At 45.3% G+C, this 15,132-nt stretch overlaps 1 protein-coding gene across 1 annotated transcript in view; it reads left to right on the top strand.

Annotated features, from left to right (window-relative positions):
- Positions 1 to 15,132, top strand: part of LOC126474646 (probable tubulin polyglutamylase TTLL9) — a 141,298-nt gene that overhangs the window by 73,057 nt on the left and 53,109 nt on the right. Inside the window, exon 5 of the mRNA XM_050102125.1 lies at positions 10,470 to 10,641. Within this exon, the coding sequence (XP_049958082.1) occupies positions 10,470 to 10,641 (172 nt within the window). The remainder of the gene's footprint in view (positions 1 to 10,469; positions 10,642 to 15,132) is intronic.

Here is a 15,132-nt window from a genome sequence, read left to right as displayed (position 1 = left end):
GTCACGTCGGCGGGCTGTGTGATGGTAAAACGCACAGTCACAGTCGCTCTCTAGGCACTCGCGTTTAGAAAGGACCTCATACGACGATTACGTCATGGCTTTTTGTCATCGCCTTTTGTGGACGTTCAGAACCCTTTCATCGAGCTGTTTCGTCATGCTTCCCTCTTTCGCTGTAGTGGTTTGTGGCACTCATTGCTACGAAATTACAAATTACGAGACGAAAATATGGTCTCCCCATGTGTCTGATTATTGGGTGGTCAAAGTCGATGAAAAAAAATTCAAGACGATTCTCCGAAAACCCGCTACTAATGGAAGTCCCACATTTCCTCCGCTTTAAGAGCAGTGATAAGTTAACTTGCAAAATTTCTTACATAAATGCCTTTACACAATGAAAATGTTGTTGAACGAGTCTTTAAAAGTGGTTCAGACTTCCTGAGTTGCTCTCTGTTTCACTTTTGCCCGTCATGCACATTTACATATGTGTGTCGGAAAAGGATTCACCAAGATGGAGAAGACTGGCATAGCAACGTTCTTCCTGGGTAAAGCAAAAACTTAAGATTTTCTCGAAAAAAAATGGCACTTCCGGTTGTTCGGCCGCATGGGGTCGACGGTCAGGTTGGTGTCCCATCGCTATCTGGAAGTCTCCGGACACTGTTTCGCTAGTCATTGAGGCTGAATTCGAAGCGAGACTCATCACTGAAGACAATTCTACTACAGTCAGTGAGATTCCAGGCCAAAGACGTGTCTGGAGATGCTCCAGATAGTGGTGGGATACCAAACTAATTGTCGCCAGCCATACTGCCCAGCAACCAGGAGTGATGGTCTGGGGGCGCCATTTATTTTCGTAACAGGACTCCTTTGCTTGTCATCCGCGGCATCTTTACAGGACAGCGGTACATGGAAGATATTGTACGCCACGTTTTGTTGCCCTTCATGGCTAGCGATCCTGGGCTTACATTTCATCAAGATAATGCCCGTCCGCACACGGTGAGAGTTTCTACTGATTGTCTTCGTGCCTGTAAAACCCTGTCTTGGTACAGCAAGGTTGTCGGATTTCTCCCCAATTGAGAACGTTTGGAGCTCTGTGGGCGAGGCCCTCCGTTCACCTCGAGATTCTGACGATCTAACGCGCCTATTGCACATAATTTGGCACGATATCCCTCGGTAGGGCATCCAACAATTCTATCAATCAATGCTAAGCCGAATAACTGCTCGCATAAGGACTACAGATCGATCAACGCGTTATTGACTTGCTCAATCTCTCAAGCTCTTTCTCTTGAATAAATCATCCAGTTTTTCTGAAATTGTAAACATTTGTTTGTCTGTAAATATACATCTACTGATTTCGTCTCATTCGGATAATCCCTTCGTTCCCGAACAGGCTGCGACGTTGCTGAAGAATCCTTTCGATAGTCTTAAGGTCAACTACGAACCAAACCTGTCCGCAACTCATTTGGCAGAGTCGTTCCGCGATCACAGGTAGACGAACGGCTCCCCACAGGTTCAATGGTTGGCCAACTGCACATGACCCCACAGTCTTTCAGGTCGCAAGCACAAAACGTCACATAATTATCAAGAAGAGCGGAATTGATCGCCGGCCGCTGTGGCCGAGCGATTCTAGGCGCTTCAGTCTGGAAACGCGTTGCTGCTACGGTCACAGGTACGAATCCTGCCTCGGACAGGATTTATGTGATGTCGTTAGGTTTACGTAGTTCTAAGTCTAGGGGACTGATGACCTCAGATGTTAAATCCCATAGCCATTTGAACCATTTGAGAACTGATCGTGGCACAAGTTCTTGCAAATTATTAACCGTTTCTATAATATAGTACATTTTTGTGGAATGACGCGTTTATAGGCCTGATAGAGCAGCGTATTTATAGAAATTAGATACAGTCCACCAAAGAGAGTAGGCTGTCCACTGGGGTTTTTAGGATCGTCCTCAAATCCAGTCTCTGAGCCATGGCTGGTGTGTGGGCTCTCCCCATTACGCACTTCTTTCTCATGGAGCGCAAACATCCATAAGGTACTCATATCCGTATTCACCTGCTTACGATGCATTTAGTTGCAGTGAGGGTCCTTAGGGTTTTTCCGAGGTGCTTTCTTTTCGAAATAGATGTACAAGTAGTAGTAAATTGCCTGCACCGATGTCTTCCAAGATTGTGTCTTCATTGTCTCAGGGTTCAACATCCTAGGTAATTTGCAGCTAAGTTGTATGTGATACCGAAGGCATTACAGCCCACTATAAACAGAATATCCTTCTTCCCTTGTTGCAGAAACAGAAGAGTGTTACTCTGCCGCGTACTGAAGCTCACATAAATCCAGTAAAATCAGGAGTCAGGCATGAGTCCCAAAGGACACGAAGCGTGATATTGTTCTCCCTCCCCCTGCAGACTGTCCCCTCGCCGCCTCGCTCTTGAGTGCGACCAGGGACGTATCGAAAAAGGAGAACTAAGCAAAAAAAAAAAAATGGACGTATGATTTGTAAATTAGAGTGGTATGAGAAGATTTTTGTAGTAAAAAGTAAATAACTATTTCATCAGGTTACCTTCCATTCAGAAGGCTGTTGCACGCAGCGACTTTTATATTGACTTGTAAATAATTTCAGCTATCAGTCGTCCTTTTTTAAATTTTATTGGTAGATCTAGATTTCAGCTAGAAACTAGCCATTCTCATTGCACTATCGTTTTTGATCAATGCATGTAACGCCTGTTGGTCGGGCTTCAATGAACTGTGGATGAACCCCGACCAACAGGCGTTACATGTATTGATCAAAAACGATAGTGCAATGAGAATGGCTAGTTTCTAGCTGAAATCTAGATCTGTCAATAAAATTTAAAAAAGGACGACTGATAGCTGAAATCTATTATTTACAAGTCAAAATAAATATTTCGTTTCATTTCTTCGTTCGTAACCCGTACGAATGTAATTACGTCGCGGCAGCCATTTACGAGACTTCTATGAACAGCCTTAACTATTTGAAAAAAGTTTCCAGTTATTTAAAGATATAGCAGAAACACTTCTGACTGTAAATGTACAATACGGAACGGATAAAACATTGACCATGGGATTCAACATTATGCTCTTTTTATTTGCGCTAGTTGACATCTTTGGTAATGAATAAAACTGTGGTGTAATGTTGTCTATTTTTTATTTGTTACACTCTTCTTTTTGCTTTGACCAGCTGAGGACCACGTCATTTCGAGTCAGCTTCCTTTCTTCTGGCACTTATCCTTGTCCAATATTCTTTGAACTGCAGTCCTCTTCGCCGGCCGTGGTGGTCTAGCGGTTCTAGGCGCTCAGTCCGGAACCGCGCGACTGCTACGGTCGCAGGTTCGAATCCTGCCTCGGGCATGGATGTGTGTGATGTCCTTAGGTTAGTTAGGTTTAAGTAGTTCTAAGTTATAGGGGACTGATGACCACAGATGTTGAGTCCCATAGTGCTCAGAGCCATTTTTTTTCCAGTCCTCTTCGATCTTCCGTCCGTGGTAATTTTACATTGGGTTTCATTACGCCCTGAAAACCTGTGACAAACCGATCTTCTTTTTTCTATTTGAAAGTCACCCTGTTATAAATCTCCGTTTCCTCTACTCCCCTATCTTCTAAATCCATTTGTACCTTTTGGGTGCAGCGTACTTTGGTATTATCTGATGTGCCAACCTACACTGGCCCATTTTAAGGACAAGTCCGAGGAACATGATTCCTCTTTTGGTGACGGTGTCCGAAATACTCTCTGTCCGGTTATAACGATTTTGTCATAATACGAGTTAACTCTTTTATTAAAGTGTAATCCCAGATCTTTATAAATTAAAAAATAGTATGTATTATAGACAAAATCTTCAATATGAGATGTCTCGAACAGCATTTTTTCAAACATGTATTAGCATAATTCGTGTCCGTATTTGTGATGTTATGAAAAAAATAAAGAATATCGGTCATGGGTCTGAAGTTTTGTGAAGATTACGTAAGGCAGTCCAAATATTTGGCGTCAGAATTATCCAGGTGTTCGAAGATTATAAACTGAGTTTTTTTTTGAAACGGGGAAGTAATAGTAGCAAATTAATATAAAATTTTTTAATGATGAAACAAATTTACACATTTAGTTACAACTTAGGATCATTGCAACTGTTCAACCTGACGACTGCCAGTCGTAGCGACTCCATTACAACATACATTGATGAGTTTAAACATGATGTAAACTAACTCAGCCCACAGGCCCCGGCGGATGAATCGCTACCGACCGACCCCTGTGTCGCTCGCCGCCAGTGGCGTCATTGGATGCATTGTGGAGGGGCATGGGGTCAACACACGGCCGTTCTGGGCGCTATAACTTTTCGTGACCTGCAGCCGGTACTGCTCGGTCAAGTAGCTCCTCAATTGGCATCACGAGGCTCAGTGCATCGCATACCAGACCTCCCACCAAGAAAAAAATTCCTGGCAGTACCGCGAATTGAATCCCTGTCCTCGGAATGGCAGTCAGCTGGGCTACCCACTACGATACGGAGGCAGACCAATACATAAAGGCCACCTGCTAAATAGCGTTTTGGTCCACCTATGGAACGCAGTACAGAAGGGATTACACGTGGCGTGGATTCGACAATTCTTGGTAAATTTTCGGTGGTATGTGGCGTCAGATGGCTACTCACAGGTCAAGCAGCTCCCTTAAATTGAGGGTCGGATATTTAAAGGCACGGAGCTGGCGAATCGAATTTCGTGGTTTGGACATCGATGTGACTTCACTATCATGGTGCTCAACTCGGGGAACGATTTTGGCCTTGTGACAAGGACAGTTATTCTCACATAGTCCACAGCTGTCACGGTGTCTTCCATCACTAGCGTTGGACCCATGGAAGACCAGGCTAATGTCACCTAGGGCATAATACTGCCCCCACCGGCCTGCGTCTATGGCGCGGTGCATGGTTCGAGCAGTCTTAGGCCTGGATGACGGCGTATCGAGACGGAACTGTCGACCTGGTGAAACAAGAAGCATGATTCATCCAACCAAGCGCTAGCTTTTCACTGATCCATGGTCCACTCTCGATGATCTCGTGACCACTGTTGTAAATTATGATGTCGTTGGGCCAACAAACGGACATTTAGGTGACCTATGTTCAAACATGCGCGCTGAATGGTGTGCTCAGAAACTCTTTTACTTCCAACATCTTTCTACACTGTCATTAGATATACTACAGATCACCACCTATACTGCTTTACAGAGCGGGCAAGCATCCGACATCTACTACCTGTGATGAGACCTGTACGTACAACATTTTCTCGTCTGTTAGTGTTTTCGCCGTCCTTCAACCAACTTTTGTAGAGATCAGGATAGTACAACGCTAACAGCCGACTCGCTTCGCCGTTTCCAGAATGATGTTTTGAGATGCCGGGCCGTAACAATCTGTCATCCGTCAAAGTAGATTATGTGAGTTGAGTTCCCCATTTGGTGTCTGTATTTCGATAGAACGATCCCCAACCGTCTCTGCTCCACATATGCACTTTCCCTACCTGGTCACCTTCCCGAAACGCCACAAGTCGGCATTCAGTCTCTCGGTGGGCAGTGATTATAATCCTTCGCTTCAACAGTGTAATTCATTGCTAGAACCAAACTCTTGGTTCAAAATTATATTTATCATTGGGCTATAAGTAATTCTCCACCAATACACTCCACACTGAATGTTCGAGGATATTGACTGACTGGTAGGCTCATGGGTAATTATTGATGAATCTACTCCCATACGTGGGCAACGGCCTTTCCGTAGTGGATACACCGATTCCCGTGAGATCACCGAAGTTAATCGCTGTCAGGCGTGGCCGGCACTTGGATGGGTGACCCTCCAGCCGCCATGTGCTGTTCCTATTTTTCGGGTTGCATTCAGCCTCGTGATGCCAATTTAGGAGCCACTCGACCGAATAGTAGCAGCTCCGGTCAAAGAAAACCATCATAACGACCGGGAGAGCGGTGTGCTGACCACACGCCCCTCCTATCCGCATCCTCAAATGAGGATGACACGGCGGTCGGATGGTCCCGATGGGACACTTGTGGCCTGAAGACGGAGAGCTACTCCCATACAACCCACCAACAGTTTGAGGCGGATTTCAAAACTTTTATTTGTGCATTCATTGCACCTTGCAGGCACTACAGCCTGCTCCATCGATCATTATATTAAGGTGCAATATGAACAGATACAGGACATCCATAAAGGGAGGAATACGAACTACCTTTAAATAAACGAGATTAAAAATTATATGCCCTTTTTCCCATCCTCAGTACTGAATGATCAGCTACAACTCCCCTACTTGCCACTTCTAACTGCAGATACTGCTCATACTCCCATCCAGACCATACTGCAGTTTACCCCTCCAAGTCACATGCCCCATTTTTTCCTTCATTTCAGTTACTAAAGCTCCACTTGCGCTGTTTATTTAATTTTATTTCTTACTTCGTATATTTACAGCTGCTTCTCTTACAGGCTTATCTCACCTGTTTGTAATATTGGACCTGTTACAGACAAGATTGTTTTGTTCAGCCACTGCCTTGGAACATGTTAGCAAAGTATACTGTTCTATTTACTTTCATCTCAGAACAATTGTTGTAATTTGTTACATAGTTCATTACTTAATATGGTACATACTCGTATTTCATTTCAGTTCAGGCATTTTAAACTGCATTTTCACTTAAATATTTCCTCTCGTTTTACTATTATATCAGTTAACATTTGTTGTCTTTGGAAACCAACTGGGATACTCTGCAAACGCACTAGTTAAAAATCTTTGATCCTACAAAACTCTCACAGCGTCACATATTTATCTTTACATCTGATGATAGTGTCACAGCCGAAAACCGGTTTGTAAAATAATTATTTATTTATTTATTTACTCGTTCGACATTTACAAAGACATTCATTACAACGTATTAACTAAAATATTCTGATAGCTCTATAGTGAGTTTCAATACTCTTTACATATGTTTTTAGATTAAGGTGAAAAAACCATGGAAATGCAATGAGCGCATATAAAGATGGCTGTGGTATCGCGTACACGAGGTATAGAAGGGTAGTGCATCGAAGAAGCTGTCATATGTACTCGGTGATTCATGTGAAAATGTTTCCGATTGGTTATGGCCACACGACGGGAATCAGCAGACTTTGAACGCGGAAGGGTAGTTGGAGATAGACGCATGGGACATTCCATTTCGGAAATTGTTAGGAAATTCAATATTCAGAGATCCACAGTGTCAATAGTGTGCCGAGAATACCAAATTTCAGGCATTACCTCTCAACACAAACAACGTAGTGGCTGACGGCTTTCATTTGCCAGCAAAGAGCAGTGGCGTTTGCACAGAGTTGTCACTGCTAACAGACAAGCAACATTGCGTGAAATAACCACAGAAATCAATGTGGGACATACGAAAAACGTATCCGTTAGGACAAGGCGGAATTTCCCGTTAATGGACTTGGCAGCAGACGACCGACGCGAGTGCCTTTGCCCACAGCACTACATCGCCTGAAGTGCCTCTCCTGGACTCGTAACCACTTCGGTTGGACCATATACGACTCGAAAACAGTGCCACGTCAGATGAGGCCCGATTTCATTTGGTAACAGCTGATAGTAGAGTTCGAGTGTGGCACGGATCCCTCGAAGCAATGAACTCAAATAATCAACAAGGTACTGTGCAAGCTGGTGGTGGCTCCATACTGATATGGGCTGTGTAACATGGAATGGACTGGGTCCTCTGGTCCAATTTCATCGATCATTGACTGGAAATGGTTTTGCTCGGCTACTTGGAGACCATTTGCAGCCATTTATCAACTTCATGTGCCCAAAGGACCATGGAATTTTTAGGGATGACAATGTGACATTTCACGAGGCTTCAGTTGTTCACGATTGGTTTGAGGAACAGTCTAGACAACTCGAGCGAATGATTTGGCCACCCAGACTGCCCAACATTAATTCCATCGAACATTTATGGGTCATAATTTAGAGGTCATTTCGTGCTCAAGACTTTCTCAATTAAGGACGGCTATAGAGGCAGCAGGGCTCAGTATTTCTGCAGGGAACTTCCAGCGCCTTGGGAAGCCCATAACACGTCGAGCTGCTGTACTACGCCGAGTAAAAGGAGGTCTGACGCGACATTAGTAGGTATCGCATGACCTTTGTCACCTCAGTCTATAATACAGCACAATATCATAAACATTCTTGAGACACTCTGTAGCTGAGTTGGAGAGTCCGTATATGTCCTTCAGATCACTCTCATAGCCATGCATTGACACACAAGTAATCGTTCCACTGACAGAATTTTCCCGAATTCAGATTCAAGACTGTTCTACAGGCCCCATTTGTTCACTAGTTGCTTACACCTACCTACACTCGTCCTCACAATGTTGAAAGTTCTCCACAATTTCCCCTGGAGCATGTATCCAACGATCTTCTTGCAGTGTCGTCCACCAAGTTTCTTTTCTTGTGTCCACTTACAGCCTACAGTTCTTTCGAAGCTATCCTCGAGTGGAAGTCATGCAGTTCCTCGCCGATTTTCCATATAAGTGAATTGAGTTTAAGTCTGTTTAGAGGAGCCAGGTTGTGGTGATACAGAGAGTTTTGGGTTGTCTAGAATTTTTCTATATGACTTCCAGCTAACTGTAATCTCCTAATTTCAGGGGTATTTTTGTTTGCTAGACGGGGAGTGAAGCACATGGGGTGGCCCAGAGTGTTTCAGAGATTATCCGCATGGTCTCCTTCCGCTGGACGTCCACTTTGGCTACGTTTGCATTTCTCATCCAGATCGGCGAACAGTATTCAGCCACGCTGTAGAGAAGGCATATAAATAATCAATACTGTAGAATATTAAACCAGTGTCATGCGTGTTTTCATTCATAATGTATAAAATATTCAACCAATGATCGACGGAACAACTGATCAATGTATTACATGCAAGCTTGTAAGATCTTGTAATGAGTAATGATTCGGCTGCCCTAAACAGCTATAAGTTGTAAACCGTGGTGAATTCTGGCAGTGTTATGAGTGTGTAATATTTTTCAGGGCAGTGCTACCAACGTCGAAGAATACACAGTTGTTTGATACCACGAGGGGCGTTCAATAAGTAATGCAACACATTTTGGTTCTCGGCAAATTCCAATTGAAAAAAATGCGGAATTCGTTGTGGGCCATCGTGGAATATTTCGGCTTCAGGCGCTGTAGTTTCTAGTAATTCCGATAGGTGGCGGCGCTTTGCACAGTCTTCAGATTGGCGTCTGTAACGGAGGTGCGTTCCAAGCAGAGAGCTGTCATTGAGTTTCTTTTGACGGAAAACCAGAGCATCTCAGATATTCAAAGGCACGTGCACAATATCTACGGAGACCTGGCAGTGAACAAAAGTGCGGCGAATCGTTGGGCGATGCGCTTGCCATTATCGCAACAAGGTCGCCCAAACCTGTACGATCTCCGACGTGCGAACTGACCCCACTCAGCTGTGGCTCCTGCAGTGTTAGACTTCAGTGTGTTCGTCACCACAAAAAGCGAACGAATTTCTTCTCCATGACAACACAAGCCCTCAGAAAGGTCTGCGCTCCTGGGAGGAACTGACGAAACTTCATTCGACTGTTCGTCCTCGTCCACTCTGCAGTCCTGATGTCGCACCTCCTGACTTCCATCTGTTTGGCCCGCCCGCCTGCTTAGCTGGGTGGTAACAAGCTTGCCTCCCACGCACTGGGCCCGGGTTCGATTCCCGGCCAGTTGGTTGGTTGGTTGTTTGGGGGAAGAGACCAAACAGCGAGGTTATCGATCTCATAGGATTAGGGAAGGATGGAGCGATTTAGGGAAATCACGGAGAACCTAAATCAGGATGGCCGGATGTGGGATTGAACCGTCGTGCTTCCGAATGCGAGTCCAGTGTGCTAACCACTACACCACCTCGCTCGGTTTCCCGGCCGGTTTAAAGATTTTCTCCGCTCGGGGGCTGGGTGTCGTGTTGTGCTCATTATCATTTCATCCTCATCATCGCCCGCAAGTCGCCCAATGTGGCGCCGACCGAAATAAGACTTGCACTTGGCGGCCGAACCCTACTGAGACATCCTGGCCAACAATGCCATGCGATCATTTCATTTTATGTTTTTGGCCCAACGAAGGATGCACTTCGCGAAAAGCAGTACGTGGATGATGGAGAAAGACGTTGGCTGCGACGTCTGCCGTAGAGTGATACCATGCGAACATAAAGGCCCTCCCAGTGAGGTGGCGTAAGGCCGTCGCGTTGAACGGAGACTGTGTTGCAAAAGAGGGTTTCCTAGCCAAAAGAGGGGGAATAATATGGTGTATTGGAATTCTGAATATAATCTACCTGCTTTCAGAAAAATGTGTTGCATTACTTATTGGACGACCCTCGTACTATCATTTTATAAACACGTGCCTCTCGCGCAGCGCTCATTAGCTAATTACGTGAGAAGATGTTTAGGAGGTGACTGGCGTGACGTGCACTCAGGCTGCAGCAGCTGCGGGAGTGGCTGCGGAACCGCGAGCCGGCGGAGGAAGACGGCGACAGCGGGGAGCAGTCGCGCGGCGGCACCACGCACATCGTGCAGCGCTACGTGCACCGGCCCTCCCTCGTCGCCGGCCGCAAGTTCGACCTGCGCATCTACGTGCTCGTCACCTCCGTGAGTCTCGCCAAAGTAGCGGCCGCCAGGCGCTACGGAGCCTACTGCAAACTTGTAGCTCGACACTGTGTCGAAAATTAGCTAGCTAGGCAGAACACTAGACACTCCGTTAAAAGAACACTGATCGCTGTGGAGCTAGTAGCAGGCGACATGTGACCCTCCACTGCAGACGTGTCATTCCAGTGAAGTGGTGTGCGGGGATTCTGTGGAATCAGCGCAGTGTACAGCTTCAAAACTACCGTCAACTGTCGTAGACAGTCGAAACTAAGCGTAGACTACGACAGTTTTCCTAGCAGCTTTGTTCACTTGAGGTCGTTGGTTGGTTTGTTGGTTGATTCGGGAGGAGGCTACCAAATAGCGAGGTCATTGTCCCATCGGACAACTATGGTTACGAAGGTTAAAAAGTCGGTCAAGAAGGCTAGGAGAGTATTCTTACTAGAAAGAGCAGATAAACAGTTGTTAGCATCCCACCTAGTAAATAAATCGACTTCATTTACTTCCGGGCCGATGGACGTGGAAGAATTATGGGCAAAATTTAAACACATTGTAAATCACGCATTGGAGAAGTATGTGCCGAAAAAGTGGGTTACGGACGGAAAAGACCCACCGGTTTAACAGCGCAATTCGGAGAATGCTCAGGAAGCAAAAGCAGTTGCACTCGCGGTACAAGAAAGATCGGGAGAATGAGGACAGGCAAAAGTTAGTAGACATTCGTGCTACTGTAAAAAGAGCGATGCGCGAAGTATACAACAACTACCACTGTCATGCCTTAGCAAAAGATCTTGCTGAAAACCCAAGGAAAATCTGGCCTTACGTAAAATCGGTAAGCGGGTCGAAGGCTTCCATCCAGTCACTCACTGATCAGTCTGGCCTGGCAACGGAATACAGCAAAACGAAACCTGAAATCTTAAATTTAGCGTTTGAGAAATCTTTCACGTAGGAGGAGCGTACAAACATAGCGCCGTTTGAGTCTCGTACAGATTCCCGCATGGAGGACATAGTGACAGACATCCCTGGGGTTGTGAAGCAGCTGAATAGCTTGAAAATAAATAAATCGCCAGGTCCTGATGGGATTCCAATTCGGTTTTACAGACAGTACTCTACTGCATTGGCTCCTTACTTAGCTTGCATTTATCGCGAATCTCTTACCCAACGTATAGTTCCGAGCGACTGGAAAAAAGCGCAGGTGACGCCTGTATATAAGAAGGGTAGAAGGACGGATCCTCAAAATTACAGACCAATATCCTTAACATCGGTTTGTTGCAGGATTCTCGAACATATTCTCAGTTCGAATATAATGAATTTCCTTGAGACAGAAAAGTTGCTGTCCCTGCATCAGCACGGCTTTACAAACCATCACTCCTGCGAAACGCAACTCGCCCTTTTTTCACATGATACCTTGCGAACCATGAATGAAGGGTATCTGACGGATGCCATATTCCTTGACTTCCGGAAAGCGTTTGACTCGGTGCCCCACTGCAGACTTCTAACTAAGGTATGAGCATATGGGATTGGTTCCCAAATATGTGAGTGGCTCGAAGACTTCTTAAGTAATAGATCCCAGTACGTTGTCCTCGATGGTGAGTGTTCATCGAAGGTGAGGGTATCATCTGGAGTGCCCCAGGGAAGTGTGGTAGGTCCGCTGTTGTTTTCTATCTACATAAATGATCTTTTGGATAGGGTGGATAGCAACGTGCGGCTGTTTGTTGATGATGCTGTGGTGTACGGGAAGATGTCGTCGTTGAGTGACTGTAGGAGGATACATGATGACTTGGGCAGGATTTGTGATTGGTGTAAAGAATGGCAGCTAACTCTAAATATCGATAAACGTAAATTAATGCAGATGAATAGGAAAAAGAATTCCGAAATGTTTGAGTACTCCATTAGTAGTGTAGCGCTTGACACAGTCACGTCGATTAAGTATTTGGGCGTAACACTGCAGAGCGGTATGAAGTGGGACAAGCATGTAATGGCAGCTGTGGGGAAGGTGGATAGTCGTCTTCGGTTCATTGATAGAATTTTGGGAAGATGTGATTCATCTGTAAAAGAGACCGCTTATAAAACACTAATACGACCTATTCTTGTGTACCGCTCGAGCGTTTGGGATCCCTACAGGTCGGATTGAGGGAGGACATAGAAGCAATTCACAGGCGGGCTGCTAGATTTGTTACTGGTAGGTTTGATTATCACGCGAGTGTTACGGAAATGCTCCAGGAACTCGGGTGGGCGTCTCTGGAGGAAAGGAGGCGTTCTTTTCGTGAATCGCTACTGAGTAAATTTAGAGAACCAGCATTTGAGGCTGACTGCAGTACAATTTTACTGCCTCCACCTTATATTTCGCGAAAATGCCACAAAGATAAGAGAGATTAGGGCTCGTACAGAGGCATATAGGCACTCATTTTTCCCTCGTTGTGTTTCGGAGTGGAACAGGGAGAGAACATGCTAGTTGTGGTACCCTCCGCCATGCACCGTATGGTGGGTTGCGGAGTATGTATGTAGATGTAGATGTAGAGAACGAACTCGGCTGTGTCCTTTCAAAGGAACCATCGCGGCATAGTACCCGCATTACCTGTAAGTTGTATGTAGATGTAGATGTAGAGAAGGAACTCGGCTGTGTCCTTTCAAAGGAACCATCGCGGCATAGTACCCGCATTACCTGTAAGTTATGTGTGTTGCATATCCGTCGGGCGTTACCTCATAACGAGCGCTTTCATTATGCATGCGATCAATGTTTTACTGCATTCCGCTAGAAACATTCAAGTGGTGAGCCATGTAGAAACTCAGTGGGGTTATATAAACGACAGGATAACCTACGAACATTTTTCTTCTACATAGTCATCCTCCTACCTGCAACTTAAAAATAAACAGTATTTATAGCAAAATTGAAATTGTCGATGTTTTAATTTAAGTTTTATACGAGAGCTGTTGACTTGTAACTTGCCATGGTGGGATGTTGTAGTAAAAATTTAAATAAGCTTTACGGGTTTATATATAGCGCTAGGAAACGCAGTTTCCTCAACAAAACGGTAGAATATTAAGGAAAACTACAAAACAAAAATATGTAAAACATCACTTCAGCACTTTGCCGAACTTATCTAAAAAAATGTTTTTGTTATTTCTAAACAGATTTCACAGTTATCAACAGCAAACTCATGCCTTTGATTGTAATGAAGAACGTTCAGCTGAGTACAAAATAACAGCAATTATACATATTTTATGCAAACTGCACTTATATCAAAAGTAATTGGTTTGGTTGCATAAAAACACATAAGTCACGCTATCCACTAATTTTCATTACTCCTAAAATGCAGTTTATATCGGGGCCAACACTGAACGATGTGCAGTTCTATTTATGTGCGAAGTAAACAACCAAACAAACAAAAACACTAAGAGAAGTCTTCGGCTCCCAGTTTCTCTATTACACATACATTTAAACACTCATGCTCATAAATTAAGGATAATTGCAGAATGTGGTGCCACAGAACGTGGCACTACACGAAACTGGCGCTAATAGCATAGGCACATAGGGAACACACAGGACACTGATCAGTAAGTCTACGGTATTGGTGATAAGTTGAGAAAACCGTCCCGAAACACATGTGCTGCAAAACGCCACTGTTTCCTGCGCATGTAACCCGACATCAATATGGGATATGATCACCATGCACACGTACACAGACCGTGCAACGGGTTGGCACACTCTGGATAAGGTGGTCGAGCAGCTGCTGGGGTATAGCCTCCCATTCTTGCACCAGTGCCTGTCGGAGCTCCTGAAGTGTCCTAGGGGTTTGAAGACGTGCAGCAATACGTCGACCGAGAGCATCCCAGACGTGCTCGATGGGGTTTAGGTCTGGAGAACAGGCAGGCCACTCCAATCGCCTGATATCTTCTGTTTGGAGGTACTCCTCCACGATGGCAGCTCGGTGGGGCCGCGCGTTATCATCCATCAGGAGAAAGGTGGGACCCACTGCACCCCTGAAAAGGCGGACATACTGGTGCAAAATGACGTCACGATACACCTGACGTGTTACAGTTCCTCTGTCAAAGACATGCAGGGGTGTACGTGCACCAATCATAATTCCACCTCACACCATCAAACCACGACCTCTATACAAGTCATTTCAAGGACATTAAGGGGTTGGTACCTGGTTCCTGGTTCACTCCAGATGAAAACCCGTGAGAATCACTGTTCAGACTATACGTGGACTCGTCCGTGAACATAACCTAGGACCACTGTTGCAATGATCATGTACTGTGTTCTTGACACCAGGCTTTACGGGCTCTCCTGTCACCAGGGGTCAGTGGAATGCACCTTGCAGGCCTCCGGGCGAATAAACTATGTCTGTTCAGTCGTCTGTAGACTGTGTGTCTGGAGACAACTGTACCAGTGGCTGCGGAAAGGTCCCGAGCAACGTTACCTGCAGTACTCCGTGGCCGTCTGCGGGCACTGATGGTGAGATATCGATCTTCTTCTGGTGTTGTGCACTGTGG

Source organism: Schistocerca serialis, chromosome 4, assembly GCF_023864345.2.
Source record: "Schistocerca serialis cubense isolate TAMUIC-IGC-003099 chromosome 4, iqSchSeri2.2, whole genome shotgun sequence".
NCBI classification, from domain to species: domain Eukaryota; kingdom Metazoa; phylum Arthropoda; class Insecta; order Orthoptera; family Acrididae; genus Schistocerca; species Schistocerca serialis.
Note: the sequence above shows the minus strand (reverse complement) of the source record. Positions and strands in the feature narration are given on the sequence as shown.